This window comes from Xiphophorus maculatus, chromosome 5 (genome assembly GCF_002775205.1).
Source record: "Xiphophorus maculatus strain JP 163 A chromosome 5, X_maculatus-5.0-male, whole genome shotgun sequence".
Lineage (NCBI taxonomy): Eukaryota > Metazoa > Chordata > Actinopteri > Cyprinodontiformes > Poeciliidae > Xiphophorus > Xiphophorus maculatus.
Genome location: NC_036447.1, coordinates 19,638,604 through 19,653,947, shown reverse-complemented (window position 1 = coordinate 19,653,947; position 15,344 = coordinate 19,638,604). Strand labels below are relative to the sequence as shown.

Below are 15,344 nucleotides of genomic sequence, written 5' to 3'. Positions count from 1 at the left end.
TTCCAGAACAGTTCGCGATTATCTGAGTGGAGCTCCATTTTCCTCCTACCAGGAGTCCATGTACTTTTCTCGCTTCCTGCAGTGGAAATGGTTGGAAAGGTGGGTAGAGCCAGCAAACGCAAAGCATCTACTGTGATATTGTTTATGGAGAACATTTAGACTGTACTGCTTTCTCTTGGCCTTAGAAAATGGCTGATGCCAGAACCTATTAGTCATATAAGGAGCAGCAGCAATGTTTGCTCTAATACATAAAGGTGGGGCTGCCAATCAGTCTGTCTCTGCGAGTGGTTAATAATTTATACTTTGCATAATGGTTGGTGGAAAAGAGCAGGATGGAAACGGCAGTCATCAGAGTGGATTAATAATAAATTAGACCATTAATCTGTCTACAACATCACATGGTGTGTCAGAGTGACATCAGCTAGTATATTAAGCCCTTTTTTCTCCTTAAACATTATTCTCTCCTGTTTTAACATCATCTTCTTGTTTGTTTTTTCTTTTTTATCCCTGCAGGCAACCTGTAACCAAAAATACCTTCAGACATTACAGAGTACTAGGAAAAGGTGGATTTGGCGAGGTAAGATCAGGTTGTCTGTTCTGTAATTGTGTTATATTTAATATCAAATAGGAAGACCAAATTGTTCAGATTCACATGAGCCCATTTGGCTGGTTTTCTCAGGTTTGTGCCTGCCAAGTACGTGCCACCGGTAAGATGTACGCCTGTAAAAAGCTGGAAAAGAAACGGGTGAAGAAGAGAAAAGGTGAAGCAATGGCACTAAACGAAAAACGCATATTAGAAAAAGTTAACAGTAGTTTTGTAGTAAGTACGACTTTTTTTCTTATTCAACCTTTCCCTGAATTGCATCTGTGTTGTATGCATGCATGCCTGGTGCTTGCTGCTGCAGGATCCTGCAAATTAAAGCAAATGACATGTTTGCAAATCCTTTAATCGTCACCTGCTAAAAGTTAGATGCAGGAAGAAAGAGTTCTGCTTGTTTGGTTTTGGGGAGAGCGATTTATTACAATGAAACCACAAAAATATTGTCTTGAATGATTTCAGGAAAATGTAAACATTCTGACCACTTATGTTGCATGAATGCATTGAATCAAAGCCATATTCAGTATTTTATTTAGAGGATGCAAACATCTGAAATTTGGGTTTATTTGCAGCATGCCGTCAGCCTCAAATGTTTCAGTATTTCCTTGAAACTGATTGGATATTTATTCTTGCCAACAAATTGTCATGGTTTTATGTTATTGTCTGCAAGTCAGACTGTAAACACAACACTTAAAACCAAATATATTCTCAGTATCTGACATGAAGTGAGTCGGTTAGGATTAATAAAATTATTTCTATTTGCTAAATTCCAGAATAATGACTGCATTCTTTAGATTTATATTTTATTTCCATTTGTTCATCTGTTCAAACAATTCAATGCAAGCATAAACGGCATGTCCTGCCATCATTCTGCCCAGGAAAAGCCCAGAGATAAACCCCATAATAACATCCAGACATCTTGGAGTAGATTTAGCCAGAATCTTCCCGACAGCGTCGTCATCCATCATGAAACGAGACCTGTACCGGTTTGGGCTGAAAGACCACTCGGCGAGGAAGAAGTCATTGCTCCAAAAACAACAAAGACAGCCAGATTACAGTTTACAAATGCACACGGGGACAAAAACCTTCAGTTTTGGAACTATGTCCGATGGTCTGATGAAACTAAAGTAGAACCGTGGGACATTGTTCTTCTTGATTGGAAGAATAATGGAGAGGCTTACAAACCAGGGAACATCATTCCAACTGTAAAGCACATTGTTGGCAGCGTCATGATGTGTGGACAGAACATTTCACAAAATAGATGGCCTCATGATGAAGGAACATTTTCTCAGCTAGGAAGTTGAAGCTTAGGCATAAAACAGACAGTTTTCATAAGCATACTACCAAATTATTAACAAAGTAGCCTTAAGGACAATAGAACCAATATTTTAGAGGAGCCATCACAAAGCCCTGACGTCAGGCGTTTAGAAAAATCTGGTCAGAGCTGAAGAAGTTTGCGTCTGTGAGAGAGAGGGTAGACTGCAAACCTAAGTTCATAGATCTATCAAATAATTAAGGGATGTGTTTGAAATAATAAAACTTCTCTTTCTTTTATTCTGGCTTTTAGTAGATGCAGACAACTTCAGTAATCTTAACTGACCTAAAAACAGAAAAGTTGTATTTTGATTAAATGTCAAAGAGAGAAGTGATGGTCCTCTTCTCGTACAATGTGTGCAAATATTTGGTCTGAGCTGCATACTTTTTGTGGGGAGAAAAATCAAATGAAGTCCAGTTTCTGAATGCTCTCTTTTCTCTTGCTGTTTATAAGCTCTAGCTAATGCACAAGTTGTTTTTTTTACCACTGTCAGCCTTTTACTTGTTCTTTCCCAATGAAACAATCAGAAAAGAAATGGAAATACCTAGATTTATATACAGTAGTTACCCTGCTGTATGTCGATATCAGCCCTCAAGCTCAACTGCACAACCAGGAATGTGTGTTTCTCTTTCCATTTGCTTCAGGTGTTTACACAAACATACATCACTGCAGGAGAAGAACGTGTACTTTTGCTACGATTTACTTCTGTTAAATAAATCAATGAATATTGGAAGTTTGACGTTTTTATAATTCTTTTAAATCTCAGACGAGCTGGATGAACAGACCATTCTGAGATAATGATAGAGCAAAAATGTAGTCCAATATTGATCTTTATCAATATATCTATATTGATAAAGATAACTAATAAATTAGCTTGTTCAACTAACATTGGGCATAAAAATCACATTAAAAACAAAAACATTGGATTAGAAGACTTGCAGCATCGCTTATCAAAGAGCGATGCTGCATGTCCTGCAGAAGTCATGTTCGCAATAGCTGGCTGTGTGTGTGTGTGTGTGGTTATTGACATCATTGCTGTGGATTACATAATGTTGTGTTGAATTGTGTCTGTGTTGAAATGTGGTCTTATGACTCGGACTGCTAGACGGCCTTTTCAGATTTATTCTCAATAATGATCACGTATTATTTTGGTGTAAAGATTTGCACTTCAGTAGGACTGTAGTGGAACAAAGATGGGAGCTTTGACATTTGCAACAGCTTCACTCCTAGACACAAAATCTTACCAAATATTTTTGGTCTAGTTTCTTGTGCAGATATCTTAGTTTTGTTTTACCAGTAGCTTTTCAGCAAGATATAGTTCCACTGGCAGATTACACCAACAAGTAGTTTTTCTTCAATATTGAATTATTGACTTAAAACAAACTCCTATTTATTGCTGAAACATTACTTGTAAATTAGTTTTGTCTTATTGTGAGTGTACTAAAATATTTTCACTACAAACTAGACCAAAAATATTTGGTAAGATTTTGTGCCTTTACAATGTTGGAGTCCTTTTTTCACAACAATCCTACAAGAATTGCAATTGAAAAACGATTCTGATACGGATTTAGATTGCTATGGAAATCGTTTTGACCGTCCCCTGTGGAAACGCGTACAGACTGTCGCACAACGATGGTATTGATGTTTCGCTCGGTAGCGCTGTGCCTCGAAGCCTCTTCGTTCTCTCCACTTGTAGCCAACGGCTGTGTCGAGGTTGTGCAGGGTGTTGGATTAGTCGATTTCTGATGCAGCGTGAGTTATGTTGTGCGCCCTTGATTTGAGTGAGTCATGATAGAGGCATGGTCATTCACACACACACACACACACACACACACAGAGGCTGAAGTGGGTATGTTGCCGAACCTCAGACTTGCAGCTCCAGTCACCTGGGATTGGCACATGTTTTTTTTTGTTTTTTTTATTACACGTGTGTGTGTATATGTGTGTGTTGGTTCTGGGTGCTGCAGGCAGAACTGATGACTCTTGATGTGCCTCTCTACCTACAAGAGCAGTACAGTTGCCTGGAAACGCTGACCAAACAGCAGCAGCGAGGAGAAGAGTCAAGTGCTCTCTCCAAGTCCTCGTTCCTCTCTCTCAGTATTGTTTTTTACCTTTTTGTGATTGGTTCATACTATTAGTCAATGCACACCATTAGCCTGCTGCATGTTTTACACAATGAGCCGCCCGTGTGCTTTCAGTGTGGGAGGATACATGGGAATTTGAGCCACAGGGGTGATTCTGCTCTGATGTCTGTAGCAGGGGAAGTGAGGTAGCGCTACTGCACTGTGGTGCAGTTTGTTTCCCATCTTTTTGACTTGTGCTTTACTCTTAATATCTCTATCAGTGTTGATGCAAGCACAAAATAGACAGCAGTATAAAGGAAAATAGCAGTAGTAAGAGTTTTGCTTAGATTTAATTGGTAAAAATATTTTTTATACTTGTGGATTTCAAAGGTGGTTCAATAAATACTGCAGATATAGATTTTTTTTTTTTAAATCTGTAATTTGATTAATTTTTATTATTTAAATTTTTTTTACTTTCAGGCTGCAAGGTAGAGTAGTTGATAGCATTGTTGCCTTGTGTTTGAAACTCATATAGGTGTAGATGATGAATGGATGAAATTTGTTCATTTTGTCTGGCTTTAATTCTTCATTTTTTTTGTCCAAATCCTTATCAGAATCCTTTAGTCAAAATTGGAAAATGCGAATGAAATAAAAACGACAATTGGCGGTGAAAAATCAAAATCAAATTAGAATGTCTCCGTTTTTTGGGGCATTTAATGTTTTTATAGTGAAATTACACTACATCCTTGTGGTGGGCATTTATTGTATCGCTTATTATTTATCATGGAAAGTTTCTTATCACAGTAAGTATTTGTGATTTATTGTTGCTTTGATAAATTTCTATTAATCATGTCAAATACAAAACAAAACTGACAGTATTGTCAGAAATTTTGTTTTTACTATTTGTTCCAGAAGAGCATCAATAAATTTGAATAAATAAAAAAATAAAAGTTTCCTTTTTCGAATGGGTATGTTTCTCAAAAGTAGTATTTGTGTTTGTGAATGCTGAGCCATGCAGTCACAGCCGTACAGTTGCCTAAAAGAGTAGTGATAATTTATTTTTTATCTGTATTTTTTATTGTTGTCACAATTGTACCATAAAATATCACAATAAAATTCTATATGCTGGTTGTTTGTTGCTCACTTGGCCCATAGGACCATTTTCCTTCCCTCCTTGTATTTTCTCTCTCTACATGCTCCATAGCAGATGGGATCCCTCCTGATGGCAGCAACATTTTACACAACTGCACATGCACACACTGTACCCTGTGTGTCACTGACCCACAGCAGGGAAGTGAGGAGAAGGGGGGAGGCTTGTGGGAAAGAAGGAAAAAGGAGAGTGATTGATGATGGAAGGAGAGCAGCAAGATGGATTTTCCATCTCTGGGATACATCTTCTTTGGGTTTCACATTGTGTATATTCCTGACAATCCATTTGGGATAATTGATGAATATTTGGGGAGCATTAAACAATTCTGATATTAGAGTTGTACCCCATCCTCTCATTTCTCTCTCTTTATCCCACTCCTCCCACCCGGTCTCTGATCCAGGTTCACTACCGCTTCCGTAAATTTCTTTCTTTTTTTTCTTTTCCCTCCCTCCTCCAGGTTAGTTTAGCTTATGCCTATGAGACCAAGGACGCGCTGTGCCTGGTCTTGACCTTAATGAATGGTGGTGACTTAAAGTTCCACATCTACAACATGGGAAACTCTGGCTTTGACGAGCAAAGGGCCCTTTTCTACGCTGCTGAGATCTGCTGTGGCCTTGAGGATCTGCACCGCGAGAGGATAGTCTACAGGTGACGCTTTACTTACTGGAGGTTTTCGGGGATATTCTGAGGATGCAATCTGTTTCAGAGAAACTGTTTCTGAAGGACAATTTGATTTATGTACAGATTCTTGGAATGCACAATGCATCTGTCAAAATCAGTGCGAAATGGGAACATAAACACAGGTGCTCGTAGAAGAAAAAGATGCTGCTAAATCTGCAGGCCACAAGCAGCTATAACCGCAAAAACATGTTCATTGATCTCTGCGTGTGTCAGAGGAAACAGCTGGCTCTGTGGTTTCAGTTTGCACTGCTTTAGTTCAGGTTTTGGGGTCATTTTCAGATCTCTGGTTTGACCAGGTTTTGAAATTGAATTATTTTCTGCTCAGCCCAGTCAGGCTGAAAATTGGTGTAATTTATTTGTGTTTTTCTAAAGATCTAACTATTGTATGTTAGGCTGGATTATAAGCAAAGTCTTATTTCTTTTTTATTTTAATATTGGCATATTGGATTGAAAGAAGGTTTAAGGAAAATATTTCTATTTAACTTGTAAAATAAATGTAATTTCAGAAAAAAAGTTGAGACATCACCTTGCATAGCTCTGCATTAAATGTCAAATTTCCCATCCTCTTAATTTGCTCCTCTGGTAAAGATCAAAACTGCATTTGAGAGCATTTATTCTTCACTTATGACGTTATACTCTTACTCTTCTAAAATATTGTTTTTGAGACCAGCTCTAATTTCAGAAGCATCTCCTAACTTGTTGTTTGTTGCAGAGATTTGAAGCCTGAAAACATCCTTCTGGATGACCGTGGTATGTCGCCTTTTTTAGTTTTTACTACATCGATTTTTGGCTCAAAATTCTTGTCCTTCATTTTTCATTTCAGAAATTTGGTCTACAATGTCCAAATCAAACAAGCTGCACTGTATCTGCCTGTTTTCATTGGCTGCAGAGGCACTGTTTTAAGTTTGCCTAACTCTCTCCTTACACTCCTTCTTGCATTAACATTAATTTGCCCACATCCATCTTGAAGTAAAAGAATACCCCACCTTTCTTTCGGCCGGTTTTTCCCTGAAATTATTTCATGCTTCAGTGTAACTCAAGCACATCCCCAGCTGTGTGTATTTCTGCAGATGTTACTTACAGGCGTCTGTTAAGTTAAATTACTGGTATTCAGAAAATTTCTGGTAAACAATCTGTCTTTTGCTTTTGCTCAGGGCACATTCGGATCTCCGACTTGGGTCTTGCTGTTCAGATCCCTGAAGGGGAGACGATACGAGGGAGAGTGGGCACAGTTGGATACATGGGTAAGAACTTCAACATGTTGGTCCATCAGCTCCTTTCTTCCCATTTTGACTCTTTCTGTATACACTTTGTTATTTGATCTTTACTTAACCAGAAAATAACTCATAAAGATTAAGAAGATGTAGTCTCGGTTCTCTTTCCTGCTGCTGTCGAACCGCTTCACGTCACAGTCCACCCGCTGCTTCTCATCCACTCCGCAGCTCCTGAGGTGATCCAGAACGAAAGCTACACCTTCAGCCCGGACTGGTGGGGTCTGGGCTGTCTGATCTTCGAAATGATCCAGGGCCAGTCGCCTTTCCGGAAACGCAAGGAGCGAGTCAAGCGGGAGGAGGTGGACAGACGGGTGCGTGAGGACCAGGAGGAGTACTCTGATAAGTTCTCAGAGGATGCGAAGGACATCTGCAGGCAGGTGAGGAGAAAGAGACTGAAGGGACAAATATCTCTCTGTGAGATTAGGACAACGGTAAAGAACCTCTATAACCCAAAGAAACTTTTCAGCCTTAGCTAACAATAAATAGATTTTTCTTGAGCTGTAAAACATGCATCTTTTACATAAGGCTGTCATAGAAAAGTGTCTTCAGTCAGAGGCTTCTTCAAACGCACTGTAATACAGACCGCTACAGTAGGTCTTTCCTGCCCACATCCATCACCATCCAGAGTAACTCTTTGAAGAATCTTGAATTAATGAGTTACAGCAACATTTAATTTCCCTTTGGAATCAATAAAGTATTTTTCAATTGAATTGAATGAAGCTAAGAAGGAAGGTAACTTATGTTTTCTAAATCTTTTATGAAAAAATAAAATTGTGTTTTCTGTTTAGGATTTAGAGCAAAGAAAAGCACATTTTTGTAATTTCTGTGTCCATCGAAGAGGAAAATAAGTAAAGCAAATCATTCTGAACAAAAACTGATTCCTCGTGCCATTACTGTCATTTGATTGTGGAGGTTTTATGCAGATATTTAATTGGGACGTAGAAAAGTGAATTTTCTAACCTAAAGAATTTGTTAATTCTATTTTATACAAAAATATTGTTCATTTATATATCATCTGGACTATAGTAGAGATCCACAGGCTGCTGCAAACTCTCTGAACGCATCATAGAGACAGAAATCAAGAAAATGTATATAAATTACATATCCTCATTTATAACAGTACTGACCATTTGTAATTATTTAAAATAATTATTTTGTCTAACAAACTGTTACCTACTGTCACTATTTCCCGTAGTGTTTCATATGGTTGTATTATTTTCCTTCACAAATTTGATGAGCGAGCCACTGAGTGTGTGTGTTTCTGAGAGCAGGAGCACTGGGACATTTTTTTTTTAAAACTTAGTGGAATATTTTGACCCAGAGTTCAGCATTTTTAAAGTCTCCCCAGTGAGAAGAGGAGTCAGGGAGACTCAGGGAAGAAGGGACTCTGGGTAGAAGGTAAATATGGAAGAGGAGAGAGCGCAGCAGGAGAGAGAGGGCCGTCGGTCTCTGGGACGCCAGAGAGGCGGTGACTTCTACCGCCAGAAATAGATGAGTGAGCCGAGTGGATGACAAGATTTAAAATCTGCTAGGAAACTTTGTGTTATTTATGCAAAATATATAAAAAGAAAGGCAAGCTTGGTTTTATTAGTATTAACTACACTCTCTCTTGCTGCATTAGCACTTTGCAGTAGCGGTTTGTGTTTTTAATATTTATCTCTCATAAAAGTCTTTGAGAAAAGCGAAAAATTTAATTTCTCGAACCGTTTCTTTGTTGCCCTCGTCCCTAACAGGAAACCTACTAGCCGACGCGTCATTTGCCTGCCTCTCTTCAGTCGGACCTTTTGAAGGTTCACATGTTTAAATCTGTCTTTCCTTCCTCCTGCTGGGTTTCAGCTCCTGGCCAAGGACCCCAAGGAGAGGCTCGGCTGTCGGGGTTGCGGGGCCACTGAGGTCAAGCAGCACCCCATCTTCAGAAACATCAACTTCAAACGGCTGGAGGCCAACATGCTGGACCCTCCCTTCATACCAGATGTAAGAGAGATGGACACACACACACCCCCAACATGCGCGCACACACGGCAGTTTGAGGCGCAGTCCGTCCGTATGCAGGAAATGCCATTGTCAGAAGGAAATGAGTTTATCATGGCAGCCAGTGGCTGTGGTGGAACCAATGTGTGATTGTAGTTTAATTTCAGCTCAACAGCTCAGTTTATATGAGATAAACTGGACCAGTAGTTTTTTTTTAGTTAGTTAGTTAGATCATTTGAGAGACTTTGTTGGTAGTCAAATCATAATCATTCACATCGTCTTTGATTTGTTTTGTTTTTTATGATCAAATGAAAAAATGTGACATGTCTTTGTATATAGCCTTTCTGAAGTGATGCTTTGTAGAACCATTTTCTGTCTGTGTGAAAGCTTTAGAGCTGCAAGGAATGATTATTCTGATAATTAGCCACATAATTGAATAAAAACAGTAGTACATTCTGCAGATTTTTTTATTTAACCACTTAAGCGTATTTGATACAATATCTAATGAACACTTGATCATTTGCAGCTAAAAACATGCAAAATAAATACTTTAATAAACTCTTTCTGCTTCACTTAACATCAATGTTGTACAGCTGTTGATTATTTTTTAAATTTAAAAATGGATATGAAAAGGTGTTTAATAACAAAATTTTACAGAATTTGAAACTTAAACTATGGCAGTGTAAAGGTTCTGGGTAGAAAATATTTACAAAGGTTTCTCATCTAAAATGCTTAATGTATATATTCTTTGCACGGTTTGACATAATCACACTTTGGAGAGTGTTTATCAGCATATGGACTTTTTTGATTATTCAGTGACTAAATTAGTTGATGATTATGTGGATAATTGATTGATCATGATTAATGTGATTAACTGTTGAACCTCCATCCAGTTCAAATTTCACATCCTCACACTTGTTAGTCTCCCATGGATTTAAGCAAACTACAAAGAGCACTTCTTATTGCTTTCCTTCAACAATTTTTCTAATGACTCAAGCTACTGTAAGATTTAAAATACTTTTTACAGATTTCGCATCACTTGTTCATTGTTCTTCCAGTTGTTAACCCCCCCCTCCATTTGTTTTGCTCCTTTCTGTCCCCCTCTCAGCCTCGAGCCGTGTACTGTAAAGACGTCCTGGACATCGAGCAGTTCTCCACTGTCAAAGGCGTGAACCTTGACCCCACAGATGACGACTTCTACTCAAAGTTTGTCACAGGCAGTGTCTCCATCCCGTGGCAGAACGAGGTACTGCAGCCTGAAATGACGTCATCCTTGAAATCCCACAGCAATGACCTCACACAGGAATGTCTGATAGCTACCGAATAGAAAAAAGTCTGTTTCCTGAGTGCTTGGTTGCCTTGTAGTACAAGTAAGGTATTTAAAAATATAATGTGGGATTTGTTGATTTTGCTCTCAGATGATTGAGATGGAGTGCTTCAAAGAAATCAACATCTATGAGACCGACGGGATGCTGTGCCCAGACCTGGACATGAACCGGCCCAACCCTCCACCGAAGCGGGGCTTCTTCTACCGCCTGTTCAGAAGAGAGGCAAGTGCTAGCGCTCCGGCGACTGTCCGAGGGGGTGGGGGCTAAGGTACTTCCTGCTTTCCTGGCTTTCCTTTTTTGTTGTCCATTCCGCAGGCCTTGTCCAAACTCAGAAAGGACATTACTTGGAATCTGAAAGTTTTATTAATGCACCTTTGTGAGTTTGTTAGAATAAGGTCTGTCTCTTGTCTTTGTCCTTTTTCTGGGGTTGACCGATTCACTACTTTTTATGTCCTCTCTGGTATTCACTGTAAAACTGACATTTCATCTAGGAAGGCAGAACAGGAAACATTGCTTTAGAAAAAATAAATCTCAGTGCTTATCTGTGCTATGTGGTCATACTCCAGGAGCAGCTTCACTTTTTGTCACATTTAAACTACAAACTTCATGCTACTATGTGATTCTTTTCCTTTTTTTATAAAGTGAAAGGATCGTTTTTGTCTTTATGTATTTATTTATTTTCATATAAAAGCCACCATTTAGCCACCTTTCATGATTCACCTAAATATTCTATTGTATTTTCCCTTCACGTCACAATTATTTACTACTTTTTGTTGGTGCATTACATAAACTCTAAATGAAAACTCTGAAGTTTTTGGTTGTGACATAAAAGATTAAAAAGTTGATGGTATAAGAAGAATTTTGCAAAACAAGCTTTCGTTTCTTCTGCTTTTCCAAACCAGTGGATCGTCTCCTACTACCTTCATTTTTTTTTTTACCTTGAGATATGTGAAATATTTTTGTCTTTTACATGAATTGTCTTTAAAATATTATTAGCTCAAGTTTGATGTTTTTTTTATTAAAATCTTTTCAGACTATTTCTTTTCCTTCTTAATGATGCTGCAAAATCCCTGCTAAACTCTCTCTCATTCCATGTTTTTTGGAGCTTGTGAAAACATTTCTTCATTTAAAAAATGTCACATTTTCTTAACTACATGTTCAAATTTAGTGATGAAACTTATTAGTCAATTTGCATGGTTGTTTGTCTGTTTTTTTTTTTTACTGTTCCCAGGTCTGTCTGAAGAGCGGTTACAGTGACGACGAGACAGAAGAGCCCTCACGACTTTAAACCACTCCGTCCCTCCGCCGCAGAGCTTCACCACAATCTCCAACCAAGCGCGAGAATCTTAGGAACTCAGTGAATGTCGACCTGTATTTATGAGCTGTATTAAAAGTGTATTATAGCTAAAGAAAAAAGTATGACTTTAAAGATTTTGTACATTTGTACTTGAATTTATGTCTAGATGTATATTTTCACTAAGGGTTGTATTGTACAAAAAGCCATAAAAGTACCACTTGAATGCATACATTACCTTAATTTCTTTTGATTTTGTTTTTTATTATTATTTGGAATGAGTATGAATAATGTTCATTAGGCGGTTTCTTTCAAGAAGCACATTTTAGTTTCATTAGTCTTTTATTTTTCACAATGTAGCATCAGGCCTTTTTTTTCTTTCATTTTTTTATATGTGCCGTGTTTGTCCTTAACTTGATCTTTGTTAGCCCATTAGCTCCACTTTATACCAAACTAACTTTTAGTCGCTAAACGCCTGAAATCGTAGGGATACAGTTGGAACTTAATCCAGGTTTTCATCACTATTAGAGCTGTGATGCTTGAACTTTTCCCGGGAGTGGAATAGCTGCAGCAGGGAGTCTTTTTAAACCATGCCTACAATCCGTATGACCGGATAGGATGAACTGGATGTGTGTGTCCGGGGACTAGTTTGCGGTGCGTGTTCCAAGTCATTTTAAGATCCCATGTATTTATTTTTGGGAATCTGTGCAGCAGCTCAGTATTAATAAAACACAGAGCAAACACTGAAATCCACAATTAATGCTGGAATTTCAAATAAATCTTCCCTAAGCTCCAGCAGGTTCAAATCGTAAAATTTGTGATGCCCAACTGTTTCCAACGAGAACACACCTGCTAGTTGCATATCTGTTACAATTTTTGCTCAAGCTGATTATTTTATAGTGATTTATGCTTTCCCCCTTTTTAATTCAGTACTGCGCTTTCACGTGCTGCTTTGTTGTTAGGCTGAAGCAAAGTAGAAACATTTTTCCTTGAAAGCTAAATAATTCGCTACCCTTGTTTTTGGAATACAAGAAAAAACAATTTGTTCTGCTGATAAGAGTTGCATTTAGAGCTCAAAGAACGATTTTGAATAAAAGTAACTTTGATAAGTCATCGCTTTTTGTGTTAGAGCGCAATACTTCAAAAAGAATTCACCACCTTCAGACTCAGTAAATCTCTGCATACATTCTTCCCTCAATCACATGAAGTCTGCTAGTGAAATATCCTGAAAAACTTTTCCATATTATGATTTTTCCACTTTTAAACTTTTGGTGAGAAGTTTTTGAGACGTTGTGCGGTGTCATTTTTCCTTCAGTTAAATTTTGGTCTTATGTCTTCAGACTCTATTCTCCCAATATTTTACTGGCTTATCCAAATGTTCAACAAAAAACTTTAGGCTAGCTTAAATGTGCTTTTTCTTCTGTGGCATAATGCGTGCTACCAAGTTACATTACTTATTGTTTTATTAGAAAAAGAGTACCTGCCCATTCCAGGTCTTTTGGAAACGCTCTATAAATAGGCCTGGACTCTCGGACCACTTTCTGGTTATTCCTTTGACTCCGCTGTCTGAAATCTCGTGGAATGCGCCTAGTCGTGACTAGTTTATAGTAAAAATGTGTTGTTTCCACTACCGGGAAAAAAAAAGTTGATGTATTCAGTACTTATTTACTACAATTGCGATGAGCAGGTTTAAAGATGATTTTTCTACATTTCTCTCTTACTGTTGAAGAAGTGTTTTTTCCTCGTAAACCATCAAAAAATTTCTTCCCGGTACTTTTTCTTTTATGTTCATTTCTAGATTTTGCTGTAGAAGCAGATGCCGTTTAGCCCCGCCCCATCACATTTTAATGCTGTGAATACCCCCACTTCAGCATGATGGCTGCACATTTGTGTATATTTCACCGTTCGATGACGCAGCTTTGCTCCACTTTGTGAATTAGACTTCATTAGCTCTACTTTTGTACAGTTCAGCAACTTTAAAGAGAAATTCAATTCACATGAAAGCAGTCTGTAATTATTCATTGCAGTTTTTAAAAATATTTGAACTTGAACATCTCCCAGATACATTCAGACTTTGAGGCTGCATACGTTTGATGAGGTGTGCATTGAGTTCCCAGTCTATTAAACCGATGTGTTCTGAAATTTTTCTTTTGTCCAGAAATCACATCTAGTAGTTTCTCATTTATTTGATTCTTGAATTTGTCTTTGTTGTCCTTTTAAAAAGAAATCTATAATTTGCTTTGCTCTCAGGCAGACTTTGAAGCTGGTTTCATTCATATAGATTTTAGCCTCAAAGCAAACTTGTAAATTCTGTATTTCTAACATGTAACTAAAAATCCAAGGTGAAAACTTAACTGCGTCCATCACCCATGCCTGTATCTTTGTTTGTAAGGTATTTCATATCAATCCACATAGGAGTGAAGATGTTCTATCAGATCCATTGCACTGTATATGTTTTGACAATGACTTTGAGAAGTGTCTTTTAACTGTTCAGACAATGATACCAAAAGCAACCTTCTCCAGATTAAAACATTTTCCTTTTCAAGAAGAATTTACTCAAGAAAAAACCAACAGCCTTTATTAAATGTGCCAATTACCAATTTAGTTTCTGACATCCTGCCTTCATATTTTTTTTTACCTCATTTACTTCCCATCCACTGAAATTTCTTCATATACATATAGAAAAGAAAAAACGTAAAAACTTAAATCAGCTCAACTGTTTTGAATGTCCGCACTAAGTGCATTGTAATGCCTGTTTTAAAAAAACAAAAACAAAACAAAAAGACATGTTTTATTACTCAAGCATGTATCAATTTGTAATACTTCAGGATCCTTGTGTATGTAAGTGATGACCTTCTTGTGCCAACATGTGTCGCTGGTTATCGGAGGACGACTTTGTGAATGGCCGGGAGTGACCAGCGGAGCTGGCCTGTTGGATAACAAATGTTCCTGGTTTGTTCCTGCCTTTCTGTCGGAGCGTTGATGGCGAGTCGAAACTGGGATGAGGCTCGCCAGCAAGCACCTACAAAGTGGAATATCACTTGAATTAGTTTATAGGTAATGCACCTGTACAAATTCAGATCTTCTGCAGTTTTATTTCTGTAGTAGGGGAAAAAGGAAACGTGGAATATTTACAGCAAAAGGAGGATGAACAAATGGATTTTTGGTATTCAAACAGGGAGATGATTTTTTATTTTATTTTTTTCCTGTTCAGTCTGTACAGTCATGTTATTCAACCACTGCAGTCATTGTTAATTCTTGTACAAGTTATATCACTGGTTGTTGTACCATATCTGACATTTGTAATTATGAAATAATACACTGCCATTTGTATTAAAAGAGGTGTCTTAACTTGTTTTTCTTCGGTTGATTTGTTTGTGAATGAAAGGCGGAGGTGAAGTGAAACTTTCTTTACAGTTTCTGCTCGCTGTAAATTAAAGTTAATTTGTTCCTGTCAGCTGATTGTCTTTACAGTTTTCTTTATTTTCTCCCAGAGATGAACTTTTCACCTATGGCACTATGTTAATTAATCAGCTGATGTTGGAAAGATTACTCCTTCATCTGACTATGGAGGTGTTGCAGAGAAATAAGACCAACGGATTCACCGTATGTCTTTTTAACCAGTTAATCGAATAAGTTATGCAGCATGTTAATGTAATTAAACTCTCAT

The 15,344-nt window shown here is 37.8% G+C and overlaps 1 protein-coding gene across 3 annotated transcripts in view; it reads left to right on the top strand.

Annotated features, from left to right (window-relative positions):
• Window positions 1-15,030, top strand: part of grk4 (G protein-coupled receptor kinase 4) — a 54,590-nt gene extending 39,560 nt beyond the window's left edge. For 2 of the 3 annotated variants that reach the window (XM_014476060.2, XM_023333562.1), the window contains exons 6-16: window positions 7-99; window positions 514-577; window positions 680-820; window positions 5,584-5,774; window positions 6,520-6,557; window positions 6,962-7,051; window positions 7,250-7,458; window positions 8,918-9,055; window positions 10,161-10,298; window positions 10,471-10,602; window positions 11,612-15,030. In XM_014476060.2, the coding sequence (XP_014331546.1) occupies window positions 7-99; window positions 514-577; window positions 680-820; window positions 5,584-5,774; window positions 6,520-6,557; window positions 6,962-7,051; window positions 7,250-7,458; window positions 8,918-9,055; window positions 10,161-10,298; window positions 10,471-10,602; window positions 11,612-11,668 (1,291 nt within the window). In that variant the 3' untranslated portion in view covers window positions 11,669-15,030. Of the gene's footprint in view, window positions 1-6; window positions 100-513; window positions 578-679; window positions 821-5,583; window positions 5,775-6,519; window positions 6,558-6,961; window positions 7,052-7,249; window positions 7,459-8,917; window positions 9,056-10,160; window positions 10,299-10,470; window positions 10,649-11,611 lie in introns of all 3 variants that reach the window. The other variant, XM_005797240.3, reaches the window with a different exon arrangement.
• Window positions 15,031-15,344: the final 314 nt, after the last annotated feature.